The 13,822-nt window shown below is 38.9% G+C and overlaps 2 protein-coding genes across 5 annotated transcripts in view; one reads left to right on the forward strand and one right to left on the reverse strand.

The window, feature by feature from the left end:
- Positions 1-13,822, forward strand: part of LIPA (lipase A, lysosomal acid type) — a 277,601-nt gene that overhangs the window by 4,410 nt on the left and 259,369 nt on the right. The gene's annotated exons all lie outside the window — the stretch shown is intronic.
- LOC106844970 (interferon-induced protein with tetratricopeptide repeats 1-like) overlaps positions 1,371-13,822 on the reverse strand; it is a 77,572-nt gene continuing 65,120 nt past the window's right edge. For 3 of the 4 annotated variants that reach the window (XM_070487543.1, XM_044754597.2, XM_044754591.2), the window contains exon 2: positions 1,371-2,760. In XM_070487543.1, the coding sequence (XP_070343644.1) occupies positions 1,371-2,760 (1,390 nt within the window). Of the gene's footprint in view, positions 2,761-13,519; positions 13,740-13,822 lie in introns of those variants that run through there. The other variant, XM_014862752.3, reaches the window with a different exon arrangement.

A 13,822-nucleotide genomic window follows, 5' to 3' on the forward strand; every position in this document is an offset into this window, starting at 1 on the left:
CACTCATCAGGCCATGCTGACGCGGTGTCCCACATGCCACAACTAGAAGGACCCACAACTAAAATATACAACTATGTACCAGGAGGCTTTGGGGAGAAAAAGGAAAAATAAAATCTTAAAAAAAAAAGTGATTGCTACAGATGGGCTGACAGATTATTTAGCATCCTGTTTATATTTCGTCATCTAACTGGATCAGTACCAGCACATGACTGAATAATAGTGCTTCAAACAAAATGGCATAAAACAAGAGAAACTACATGGGACAGTTTGACAATGAATTATATTTCAAACATCTTCATGGTGAAAGCTGACCTTTAATTGACTGTGTGCTTGTTTTACCCTCTCTCTCTCTGACCAGATAGTGTGCTGCATGAGGTTTTGGGAAAATGTCTGCTTTGTTCACTGATGGGTAACAGAATATGCCATCCCCAAATATACCACTATGGCATAAAGATTATTTTGAGCTGAAGGCAATTCTGAAGAAGCAGATATAAGAAAAGCTCTCTGCCATCCCCCTATCTGCCTAAAAGCAGGACAGAAATTTGTAAAGATGTCACTCCTCCCCTCTCTACCAGGAAGGACAGAAGTTGAGCTCCTGGAACAACTCTAGGCCCTTATCAGCCCAGAGTCACTACTAGAGGAATCTACACAACAAACCTTAGTACCTAGCCCTTATCTTCCATTAGTTTCTCTCACGTAGTTATTTTGCTATCCTAGAAACTCAAAAGTTCTATTCCTTGGTCTTAGCAGTTCTCTAAAAATGTATTGTTGGTTTGTTAGGGTGCTGTATAAGCCCAAGTTCTAACTACTCCTTTGAGTTTCTCATCACTAGGTACTCCCATGTTTATGTGTGATGCATATGTTAATAAACTTTGTTTTTTCTTGATACCCTTTTGTCTGCCTAATTTATAGGGCCCCAGCCAAAGAACCTAAGAAGGGTAGAGGAAAAAAAATTTTTTCCTCTCCTACATCACCATAGTATTTTTGGTATCTAGCACTGAAAACTATTTGTTGATAAAATGAATGAATTAAACATTTCATTTTATGTAAGTCCTTTGTTTTATTTGCTGCCTATCTACTCAACAAACTTTTTCCTACTATATAGCATTCACAGAGAAATGGTCCCATTCTCTCTCTCTTCCTTTCTCTCACACACAGAGACATATATATTGTTTCACTATTTTTTGAATGCAACTATTTTCCCAGGTTTGAGTAATTATTCAAAAATTGCATCATTACAGTAAATTACATAACATGTTCTGAAAGCAGCAAGCAGGTAAGATGATTAGTATGTGTTAACATAAAATCAGGTGAAATAGGAAAGTGGTCGATACTTCAGTGCCTAGGATCATGTTCCACAGAGTTCTCAGTCAGCAGTGAGCCTCAGGGCCCTCCAGGGCTTTATTCATTTCTGCTTTCAATTTGTGAATGAACTGAAGGATTCTCATGGTTTCTGTGTCAAATGAATTTCTCTGAAGTTTCTTTAAAGCCAATTTCTCCAAAGACCTGATACTTTTATCCCTTACAAAAGATGCGTTTTCTATTTCTGCTGCTTTTAAATAATGGATAATTGCATGGTCTTCAGATTTATTTTGAAATTCCTGAAATCGGCCATAGGAGAAATGTACCCTTTGCAGCTGTTCTTCTTCGAGTACTTTCATGGTTAACACTTTTTGATAAGTGTCTTCAGCTTTTCTGTGGTCACCTGCTTCTATATACATTTCTGCCAGGTCTACATAAGCAATATCAAGTGTGGGTTTTTCTTCCAGAGCAAATTCCAAATGAGATATGGCTAATCTTGCAATTCTCTCAACATTTTTTCTATCCTGTCCTCTAGGTTGCCAGTTTGCAGCTTTCTTCATTTGAATCACTTGTCCTCTGTAGCAAAGCCCTATCTGGTGATGCACGAAGACAGAGGAGGGTGTTGCTTTCAAGGCCTTTTTAAAGAGCTGAAGAGCTTTATCCAGAGAGCCTTTTTTTCTGTAAAACTTGGCCGCATATCGAAGGACATAGGTCTGCGAGGACGTGTTGGTCAGCGCTTCTTCAATGTACTTTTCTCCTTCAGCTTCTTGTCCTACATCCTGAAGCTTCAGGGCAAGGAGAACCTTAATATATCCATCTTCTGAATTTAGCTTGACGGCCTGTTTTAGTGTGTTCAGACAGAATGCCTCACTCATCTGTGTTGCTCCAGTAAAGCCGTCCAGGCGATAGGCGGTGATTGCATACCCAGTGCTGAATTCAGGGTTTTCTGGGTCCACTTCCAGAGCCTTTTCAAAGCAGGCCTTGGCCCGTTTATAATTCTTTCCTCCACATTTCAGCAAGGCCCATCCTTCCTCACAGTCCATCTGAGGACAGTCGATTCTATAGCTGGAGGGATTTGCAAACTTCTTGCAAGTGTTCTCCACCTTGTCCAGGTAAGTCTGAGCTTCTGCCAGTCTGCCCATGTGGTAATACAGCCAGGCATAGTTGCCCCAGGTAACCAGACTTCTCATGCCTGATTGGTCACCATGTTCTTCCTGGATTAAGTCTTCAGCTTCTCTCAAGCTCTTCAGGGCTTCCTCATTCTGGCCTTTCAGGTGTTTCACATAGGCCAGTAGGTTGTGTATTCCCACGTTGTATTTGGTGTCTAGGAACTCAATCTCATCGAAGATCCTGTTTTCCAAATCAGGCATTGCAGTGTCTTCAATTAGCAAATCCCATGTAAAGTGACATCTCAGCTGCTCCAGCCTGTCCTTGATCTGATCTCCATCCGCATTCTTACTGTAAAAACAAAAGCAGATTTTCTTTGTTAGGTGAGGAACAGCCAATAAAAAGAAGCCAGCTACAATGCCTCATATTTAGAGCTCAGCCTTGAACAGGGCACACCTGCTTTGATTTCCCTTAGGATCTCTATATGTCTGAGATCCACATAGACTTTGAATGCATTTGCTTGACTCTGTACACTGGCTTCAGCTCTTTCTAGTCAAGTAACCTCTGTGTGCTTTGGACTTCATTTGTAAAAAGGGGATAATAATAGTACTTATTACATTGGGTTTGGTGAGGATTAATAAGCCTATATATGTAAAGCGCCTAGAGCATATTACATGCTATATAAGAGTTTCCTATTTTCCTATTAACTTAATTAGGACAGAGACCAGTTACAAATACCAAACCTTAGAAAACATTATTGACTTCAGGACGTTAGTCTGCAGATTATGCAATAAATTAAGACCACCTAAAAGAGATATTTAACCAATTTTTTTTCCACTTATTATTTGGAAATAATTCTAGATTCATAGAAAGTTGCAAAGGTGGTATATATGTTCAGTGTACCCTTTACCCAGTTCTCCCAATGATTATATCTTACACAACTATAGTACAATCTCAAAACTAGGAAGTTGACTTAATACAATAAGTGTATAGTTCTGTGTCATTTAATCACATGAATAAATCCATGGAACTGCCACCTCGATCAAGATCAAGAAACTACCCCATCATCACAAACATCTCCCTTATACGATCACTGTATAGTCCCGCCTGTTGCCTCCCTACCTCCCCAAACATCCCTAGCCTCTGGTAACCACTAATTTGCTCTTCATGTGTATAATTTTGTCATTTCAAGAATGTCATAGAAATGGAATTGTATAGTATGTGACCTTTTGAGGTTGGCTTTTTTCACTCATCATAGTGCCCTTTACATCCATCCAAGTTGTTGAGTTTGTCCATAGTTCATTCCTTTTTATTGGGGAGTAATATTCCATGGTATGGGTGTACCACAGTTTGTTTAACTTGTCATCTGTTGTGGGACATTTCCGTTGTTTCCAGGTTTGACCTATTACAAATAAAGGTGCAGTGAACAGTTGAATACAGCATTTTGCGTGGACATGAATTTTCATTTCTCTGGGATAAATACCAGGGGAGTAATTGCTAGGTCACATGCTAAATGTGTGCTTAAGTTTCTAAGAAACTGCCAAACTATTTTCCAGAGTGACTGTATTATTTTACACTCCTACTAGCAATATATGGATGATCAAGTTCTCTGCATCCTTACCAGTATTTGGTATTTTCACTTTTCTTTTAAAATAGGTTTTCTAGTGATCTCTCATTGTGGTGTAATTTGCATTTTGCTAATGGCCGGTAGTGTTGAACATCATCTCACCTGCTTATTTGCCATCCATATATCCTCTTTGGTGAAATATCTCTTTGCCTATTTTCTAATTGGATTGTTATTTATTGTTGTTTCAAGAATTCTTTATAGATTCTAGATATGAGTCCTTTGTGTGGTATCTTGTTTTCAAATATTTTCTTCTGGCAATGTAGCTTGTCTTTTACCATTTAATAAGGTCTTTTGAAGAGCAAAAGTTTTTACTTTTAATGAAGTATAATTTATTGATTTTTTTCTCTTATGGATTATGCTTTTAGGTATCATGTCCAGGAACTCTTCACCAAGCCCTAGGTCCTGAAGATTTTCTCCTATGATTTCTTCTACAAGTTTTATAGTTTTACATTTTACATTTAAATCTGTGATTCATTTTTAGTTAGTTTTTGCCTATATATATATGTGAAGATTATGTCTGTGGCTCATGTTTTTGCCTATGGATATCCAATTGCTCCAGCACCAGTTGTTGAAAAGTCTCTTCTTCCTCCGTTGAATTGCTTTTGCACCTTTGTCAAAAATCAGTTGGCAGTACTTGTGTGGGATTATATCTTGGTTCCTATTCTGTTCCACTGCTCTATGTGTTTCTCTTTCCACCAATACCATACAACCTTGCGTGTAATCAGTATTAAAATTGGTTAGGGTGATTCCTCTCACCTTATTCTTGTTTTTCAAAATTGCTATTCTAGTTCTTTTGCTTTTCCATATAAATTTTAGATTAATATTGTCTATATGTATAAAAAAATCATGCTGGAGTTATGATAGAAATTTTATATCAATTAGGGGAGAATTGACATTTTTACTATGTTGAGTCTTCTAATTCATAAACATGCTATATCTCTGTTTATCTTTGATTTCTCTCATCAGCATTTTGTAGTTTTAGGCCTTCAAGTCTTATACATGTTATATTATGTTTACACTAAAGTATGTTTTTTTCAGCAATTTAAAATTATATTGTATTTTTAACTTCAATTTTCCACATGTTCATTGCTAGTATATAGAAATACAAGTAATTTTTGTGTGTCAGTCTTGTATTTGGCAACCTTGATGAACTCACTTGTTAGTTCTAGAAGTTATTTTGTAGATACTGTGGGATTTTCTATGAGAACATCATGGCATCTGTAAATAGGGACAATTTTATGTTTTCTTTCTGATCTGTATACCTTTTTTGCTTATTAGAGAACTTCCTTTAGCTATTCCTTTAGATAAGTTTGCTGGTGTGAAATCTCTTAGTTCTCCCTCATTTGAGAATTTCTTGATTTCCTCCTCATTCCAGAAGGATATTTTTGCTAGATATAAGATTCTGGGTTGAAAGTTCTTTTCCTTAAGCACTTAAAAAATGTTTTGCCCCTTTCTTCTAGACTCTATAGTTTCTAATGAGAAATTAGCTGCCATTAGAATTGTGGAGTTTTTTCCTGACAGGTAAGGTGTTTCTCTCTGCTACTTTCATGGAGTTTTTTCTTGGTCTTTAGTTTTTAGAATTTTGACTATGATGTGTCTTGGATTTTTGGAAGTTTATCATTTTTGGAGTTTGCTCAGCTGCTTGAAATTAGTATCAGATTGGATAATTTCTATTATTCTGTATTCAAGTTCATGAATTCCTTCCTCTGTTCTCTCCATCCTGCTCTTGAGCCAAATCATTGAATTTTCATTTTGGTTACTGTACTTTTCAGTTCTAAAATTCCCATTTGGTTCTTTATATCTTCCTTTGCTGAGACTTTCTATATTTTCATTTGTTTCATGTGTCTTCATAATTGCTCATTGAAGCACTTTTATGATGGCAATTTTAAAATGCTTGTTAGACACTGCTAACATCTGTGTCATTTCAGTGTTGTTGTCTGATGATTATTCTTTCTCATTCACATTGGGATTTTCTTGGTTCTTGGTATGACAAGCAATTTTTAATTGAAACCTGGACATTTGTGTATTATATTACGAGACTTCAGGTCACATTTAAATCTAGTTTAGGAGGCCTCTTCTAATACCACTTTGCTAGGAGAAGAGGAAGGACATCTCATTCCACACTGCCGGGTCAAGGTGGAATCTAGTTTACCCACTTGTCTTTCATTAACACTTTATGGGGGACCTGGGCTCCTCATTGTTGCTGGATAGGGGTAGAAGTTCGGGCTCCCTCCAGGCTTCTGCTCATACTACCCTGGCTGGGAGGGGCAGGTGTGCCTTGTTATTCTTCCCCATGTGGCCTTTAGTGAAGCCAGGAAGGGAGGTGAGTTGGTAAGTGTGGCCTTATTGCCTCTGGGTGGTGGGAAAAATCCTGAACTCCACTAGACTTCACTGAAACCTCTTCAGTGGGGAGTGGGAGGGCATCTCATTACTACCAGGTGGTGTTAATATCTAGACTCCCTTTGTGGTCTTCACTGACACTGAAGAGAGAGGGACCCTTGTTACCCCCCATGAAAGTCTGTGCACCCCACTTGGCCTTCTCTGGTATCACCCTGGTTGGGGGAGGGAGAGGGGGAGAGTTGGGATGCCTAGCAGTAGCCTGGTTAAGGCAGAATTCTAGGCTCCCCACTCAGCCTTGTTGGCAGTTTTCAGAGTGGGGCTACAGTTTTTGTTTGTTTATTTTTTCCTGTGGTGTTTGGCTGGAGTAGAATGGTTGTTGTTTATAAGTTTCCTGTCTTGGTAGGCTGTCCCTTTTTTGGTCCTCTGGCTAGAGAGAGCAGCTTTTCATGGGACATTTCTGTCCATGCCTGTTGGCATTTCTAGGTTGCTGGCTTCTCCAGCACTCAGTCTGGGATATATACAGGAAAGAGAAGCCCACAAAACTCGCTGTTGTGTTGTTCCTTGAGTCCCAAGTTTCCTAAGTGGTCTGCTGCTTTTATCCACGGTTCAGTGTGTTCTTATATTTGTTTTACATTTTACATAAGAGGTTTTTAACTGTATGTAGAAGGGAAATGGGAAATATACATCTACTCCATCTTTCTGGATGCAGAAGTCTGTTGCCCAAGTAGTAATATGGTTTATCCTACTGCCATCACTAGAATGGTGTCAAGAGAAATGACAATAACCGTTGTGCTTGAAGGTATGTGTGTATGTGTATGTGAGTTAGGTGGGGGAAAAGTGGTGTTATGTTTTTCCTGTGTTCTCCTTTTGCTCTGTAGGCAAGGCAATTGGTTTTGTTACTCAAAGGAAAGAGCACTTCCTCTTATGCCTTCTCTGTAGGATACTGACTTCCAGAATAAAGAGTCAGGCCTAACTGAGGTTTCAAATGGTAGAGCTGGATCAGGGAATGTGGGGATGCGTTGATCTGGGACACATCATGGTGAATTTATCCAGCCAGTTTTTAGATGAAATACTGAGGAGTGGTGGATTTCCCTCAGCATAGCAGGCTCTGCCCTAACAGTCCTAGGGCATTGGGGAAAGGAAACTGAGGAGAAGAAAACACTGTGCATGTCCAAGTAAGCCAAGTCAGAAATAGTTGCCTTTTACTGAGTAAGAATGTGGCCTGTGGATGACAGCTTCTGGTCATCTCAGTTACATTAGTCATTCTATACTTCCTGTGGGAAAGAGGCAGACTGGGTAGAGTACAATCTCAATGAGTAACTACCCTACCTTCCACTCAAATTAGATGACTTAAATGAAAAAAAACCCAACCCAAACCCCCAAAACAAAAAAATATTAGATGATGATCTAGGAGACAATAGGTATATGCCTATATACAATTTAAAAACCCTTCCAACAAAGAAAAGCCCAGGACGAGGTGGTTTCACTGGTCAATTCTACCATGCATTTCAAGTGTCAGGAGCACAGCTAAGCTGGGAGAAAGGGAGAGAGCTGAGCTGCCAGCTGTCGAAGTAGCCAATTAAAGCAACAAGGCAGAAATGAAAGAGTTAAACCTTTAATCCTTACTGTGATGATATAAGCAAGAGGATAAAACTGGAGAAAATGTTAACATCCCTGTTCCATTTCCCTCAACAGAACAGCACACAAGTTGAAGGTCAGGTTGATCAGCACAGCCATGGCAGAGAGCTGTGAACAAAAGTCTCTGGCAATTTATGGACCCTGAAGTGGGGGAAGTGTGAAGGGAAGGGCTAGGAGTGGAAAAGTACAGGATACTGAGTCAGAGTGGGGAAAAGTGTCTTCAAGTTTTCCTCTCCTCCCCACTGTAAGGAGGTCTCAGCTGAGTGCTTGAAGGAGACCTCTGCCCAAGGCCTCAGAAAGAGACCAAGGGATGAGGCCACCTGGGCTAGGAATGCAACTATGTGAAGAGCATAATGAGCCAGGGGGGCCTGAGTCCTTGACTACAACTGTCTTTACAGACTGCAGTTTATTGGCTATTCACCAGGTCTGTGTGGGGAAGGCAGCTTTCCTTCGTGAGGCCTGTCAGGTAAAACCTTTGTAATTATCTACGGTCAGGCCTGAAAGATCACAGGTAGATTTTAAACCAGGAGTTCAACTCCTTGTAAACAAGAATTAAAACCAATTCTAAGGTTCCAAAAATTAAAGAGGAAGAACACTGCACTTCGAAACTCATAAATTCTATGAGACCATCATACTAAAACTGAAGACAAAAACAAAAAAATTAAACTACAGATGAATTTTTAATGAATATTGATAGAAAATGGTCAACAAAATACTAGCACACTGAAGTTAGCATGTTAAAAGGATTATATACCATGACCAAGTGGGATTTATTCCTGGAATGCAAGAATGGTTCAGTGAAAATCAATCAATTTAATACACCACATTAACAAAATGAAGGGGAAAAAACCCCACATGATCATATCAATTAATGTCGAAAAAGCATTTGATACCCTTTATATATATTGTATAAAAATTTAATACCCTTTAATAATAAAAACACTCAACAAACAAGGATAGAAGGTATCTACCTCAAATAATACAGGCCATATATTGAAAACCCACAGCCACCATCATAGTCAATGGTGAGAGACTGAAAGCTTCTCTAAGATCAGGAGCAAGGCAAGGATGCTCACTTTTGCCACTTCTATTCAACATAGTACTGGAAGTCCTAGCCAGAGAAATTAGTCAAGAAAAAGAAAGAAAACACATCTAAATTGGAAAGGAAGAAGTAAAATTATCTCCATTCACAAGCAATGTGATCTTGTATATAGGAAATCTTCAAGATTCCGCACAAAAACTGTTAGAACTAATAAATGATTTCAGCACAATTGCAGTATACAAAACCAACACGCAAAAATCAGTTTTGTTTCTATACACTACTAATGAACAGTCTAAAAAGAGAATTAAGAAAGCAGTCCCATTTATAATAGACCAAAAGGAATGAAATACTTAGAAATAAACTTAACCAAGGAGGCAGAAGACCTGTACACGAAAACTACAAAACATTGCTGAGAGACATTAAAGAAGACACAAAGGGGAAGGCATCCTGTGTTCATGGACTGGAAGGCTTAATATTGTTATTATGTCAATACCACCCAAAGCAATCTACAGCTTTAATGCAGTCCCTATCAAAATCCCAATGATGTTTTGTGCAGAAATAGAAAAATGCATTGTAAAATTCATATGGAATTTCAAGGGATCTTGAATAGCCAAAATGATCTTGAAAAAGAACAAAGTTGGAAGCCTCACACTTTCTGATTTCAAAACTTACTACAAAGCTACAGTAATCAAAACAGTGTTGTACTGGTATAAAGACAGACATATAGACAAAAGAAATAGAATGAAGAGTCCAGAAATAAAACCTCACATATATAGTTGTATTAGTCAGCTAGGGCTACCATAACAAAGTACTACAGACTGAGCAGCTTAAACAACAGAAATTTATTTTCACACATTTGTGGAGGTTGGAAGTCTTAGATCAAAGTGCCCACTAATTCGATTTCTGGAAAGGGCTCTCCTTCTGCATCCATATATGTTCTTTCGTCTATGGTGCATGGAGAGAGAGTGCTCTTCCCTCTTCTTACAAGGACATCAGCCCTATGAGATTAAGGCCCCACCCTTTATTAAAAGATTTTATTTTTCCTTTTTTTTCCCCAAAGCCCCCCGGTACATAGTTGTGTATTTTTAATTGTGGGTCCTTCTAGTTGTGGCATGTGGGATGCCACCTCAGCATGGCTTGACGAGCGGTGCCATGTCTACGCCCAGGATTTGAACTGGCGAAACCCTGGGCCGCCAAAGCAGAGCGTGCGAACTTAACCACTCAGCCATGGAGCTGACCCCTCACCTAACGTTTATTACCTCCTTCCAGGCCATATCTCCAAATACAATTACACTGGGGGTTAGGGCTTCAACATATGATTTTGGGAGGGGGGGGAAGGGGGACAATTCAGTCCATAACAATGTTCAAATGATTTTTGACATGTATCATGGCCATTTAATGCAGAAAGGTCAGTGTTTCAATGAATGGTGTTGGGAAAACTGGATAACTGCATGCCAGAGAATGAAGTTGAACCCTTACCTTACTCTCTATATGAAAAAATGAACCCAAAAGATCAGAGACCTAAATGTAAGACCTAAAACTATAAAAATCTTAGAAGAAAACATAGGGAAAAAGCTTCATGACATTGGATTTGGTAACAATTTCTTGAATATGACACCAAAACACGGGCAACAGGAGTAAAAATAGGTAAGTTGGACTTCATCAATATAAAAACTTTTGTGCAGGGGCCAACCCCATGGCCAAGTAGTTAAAGTTCCATGTGCTTCACTTCAGCGGCCCAGGTTCACAGGTTTGGACCCTGGGCGCAGAGCTACTCCACTCATCAGCCATGCTGTGGAGGCATCCCACATAGAAAATAGAGGAAAACTGGCACAGATGTTAGTTCAGGGACAATCTTCCTCACCAAAACAACAACAGCAAAAAAACTTGCGTGCATCAAAGTGCACAATAGAGTGAAAAGAAAACTCATAGAATCGGAGAAAATATTATAAATCATCTATCTGATAAGAGATTAATATGCAGACTATATAAAAAACTCCTGCAACTCAACCACAAAAAACAAACAACTGAGTAAAAAGTGGGTAAAGAATTTGAATAGACATTTCTTCAGAAAAGATATACAAACGGCAATAAGCACATGAAATGTGCAATATCACCCATCATTAATGAAATGCAAATCTAAACCATAATGTGATACTACTTCACACCCATTAGGATGGCTATTATCAAAAAACAAAAAGGAAAAGAAAAGAAAACAACAAGGGTTGGCAATGATGTGGAGAAATTAGAACCTTTGTGCATTATTAGTTGGAATGTAAAATGGGGCAGCTGCTGCGGAAAATGGTGGTAATTCCTCCAAAAATTAAATATAGAATTACCATATGATTCAGCAATCCCACTTCTGGGTATATACTCAAAATGAGTGAAAGCAGGGACTTGAACAGATATTTGTATACATACATTCATAGCAGCATTATTCACAATAGCCAAAAGGTGGAAGCAACCCAAGTATCCATCAATGGATGAATGGATAAACAAAATGCGGTATATACATACAATAAATATTATTCAGCCTTAAAGTGGAAGGACATTCTGACACATGCTACAACATGGATGAACCTTGAAGACATTATGCTAAGTGAAATAAGCCAGTTACAAAAGGCCACATATGGTATGCTTCCATTTATATGAAATACCCACAATAGGCAAATCCATAGAGATAGAAAGCAGATTAATAGTTGCCAGGGCCTGTGGTGAAGGATGAGTAGAGAGGAAATGCTTAATGGTGTGGGGTTCCCCTTAGAGTGATGAAAATGTTCTTGAAGTAAACACTGGTGACGGTTGCACAACATTGCAAATGTACTAAATACTACCAAACCTTATACTTAAAAATAGTTAAAAGGGGGCTCGACTGGTGGCAGAGTAGTTAAGTTCCTACACTCCACTTTGGTGGCCCAGTGTTTGTGGGCCCGGATCCTGGGCGCAGATCTACACATGGCTCATCAAGCCATGCTGTAGTGGCGTCCCACATACTAAATAGAGGAAGATTGGTACAGATGTTAGCTCAGGGCCAATCTTCCTCACCAAAAATATAGTTAAAATCGTAAGTTTCATCTTACATGTATTTTATCATAGAAAAAAATCATATTACGAACCTGAACAGAAATTTTGCAAATTATATATATATATTTTTTTCTAGTACATGTTGAAATAAATATAAAAGCATTAAAACGTAAAAGCTAATGAGTATGCCATCTGAAATGATTTCATGAACTCCCACTGGTACCCTTTAAGAAATGTTGGTTTAAAGGTTCAGTAAAGTATCATTGAAGAGAGGCTCTGGTTCATGTCTCAGCTGTATCACTTATTATCTGTGTGATCTTAACTTTTCTAAATCTAAGATTCGTTATTGCACAATCTGTATGAGTACCACGTCACAGGTTTCTTTTGAGGGCTAAAGATAATAATTTACTTCATACTTTTAGAGGGCAGGCTGACACTTAATAAGCATTCAGGAAGTGATGGCTACTTTTATATTATTACTTTTTAAATTATCGACAATTTTATCTGTCTATGGGCCAAAGAGGGGGAGGAGAGTTGATCATAGGCTCGTAATTGTGCATTTTCTGGAACTTTTGCCCCTTCAAAATTTTGCTGACTGGAGTACTGAGGGGAAATTTGCAGGTCAATATTAATTAATGTGTTTTTTTTAATCTGCTGACATCGGGAGTTATTTGAATCAAGATTCAATTTGGACAGTATAGAAATTCCCACATTAGGCCCTTTAGCTAAGGAAGGTGTGGATATTTCCAAGCACAGAACTTCGGCCAAGCCCTATGGAAGGAGGATATCAAGGATCTGCAGAGCACTTGGCTTCCCCAGGGGAGAGGTAATCTGCTAATCTTAAATCCAGTAAGATTGAGAAGACCTGACCCAGCAGTAGAGATAGTGAGACCAGAAGCCTACAGAGAAAGGCCTTGCTCTCTAAGCAGTGACCTGCTCCCACCACATCCCCAGGATATTTCCCTCAAGACGTCTAAGAGACTCCACAACTGCGGCTCAAACAGCTGTGTGGGTCCTACTTCTCCTCCATGGTGAGGAGCCTGCAGAAAGCAATGGCTCTATCCAAACTGTCCATGCCCTCCTTTGGTCAGGCAGAAATGAGTTTGGTGAAAAATAATTTCAAAGACTGAGATCATTTTCTGTCTTCCTGCAACACTCTTTTCCCACTTCCCTTGCTTTCTTTGGGCTTTAACATGAGGTAAGCTTCCTCAGGGCGATGCTAACAAAAATAAAAAATGCCTGAATTAATAAAACAGTTTACGTGCATGTGTGAATCTGCATCTGTGTGTCCACACACACACATTCAGTCCATAAGCAGGTGCTCAAATAGAAGAGTAAGGAAACTTGACATCACTGAAAGTAAGTCTGTTGAGATAGCATTGATTAACATTTTTAAAAAAATTTTAGACAGAAAGGCAGAGAAGTGGAGAAATCCTTACCTCATGGTTGCTATGAATTAGGCAGTAGTTCTGCAGTGTTTTGTTTAGCTGAATGGGCTCTTCTGTGATCTTGCCAGCCTGTCTTGTGGATTTGCAGATATATTTAAGCCCCAGGGACATATATAAGGGAGATAAACAGCATCTAATGATGCAACCTGTGGGCATGTTGTTGTGGAGATAAATTGGAAACCGAGATGAAAACTGAAAGTAGAAAGTGCAACTAAAGTTGGCACAGTTTCGCCTTGTGGGAAATGAAACTTAAACAGCAATTACTTTCATTGTTCTATTTTGAAAACTGATTGA

Source organism: Equus asinus, chromosome 2 (genome assembly GCF_041296235.1).
Source record: "Equus asinus isolate D_3611 breed Donkey chromosome 2, EquAss-T2T_v2, whole genome shotgun sequence".
In the NCBI taxonomy this organism is placed as follows: Eukaryota; Metazoa; Chordata; class Mammalia; order Perissodactyla; family Equidae; genus Equus; species Equus asinus.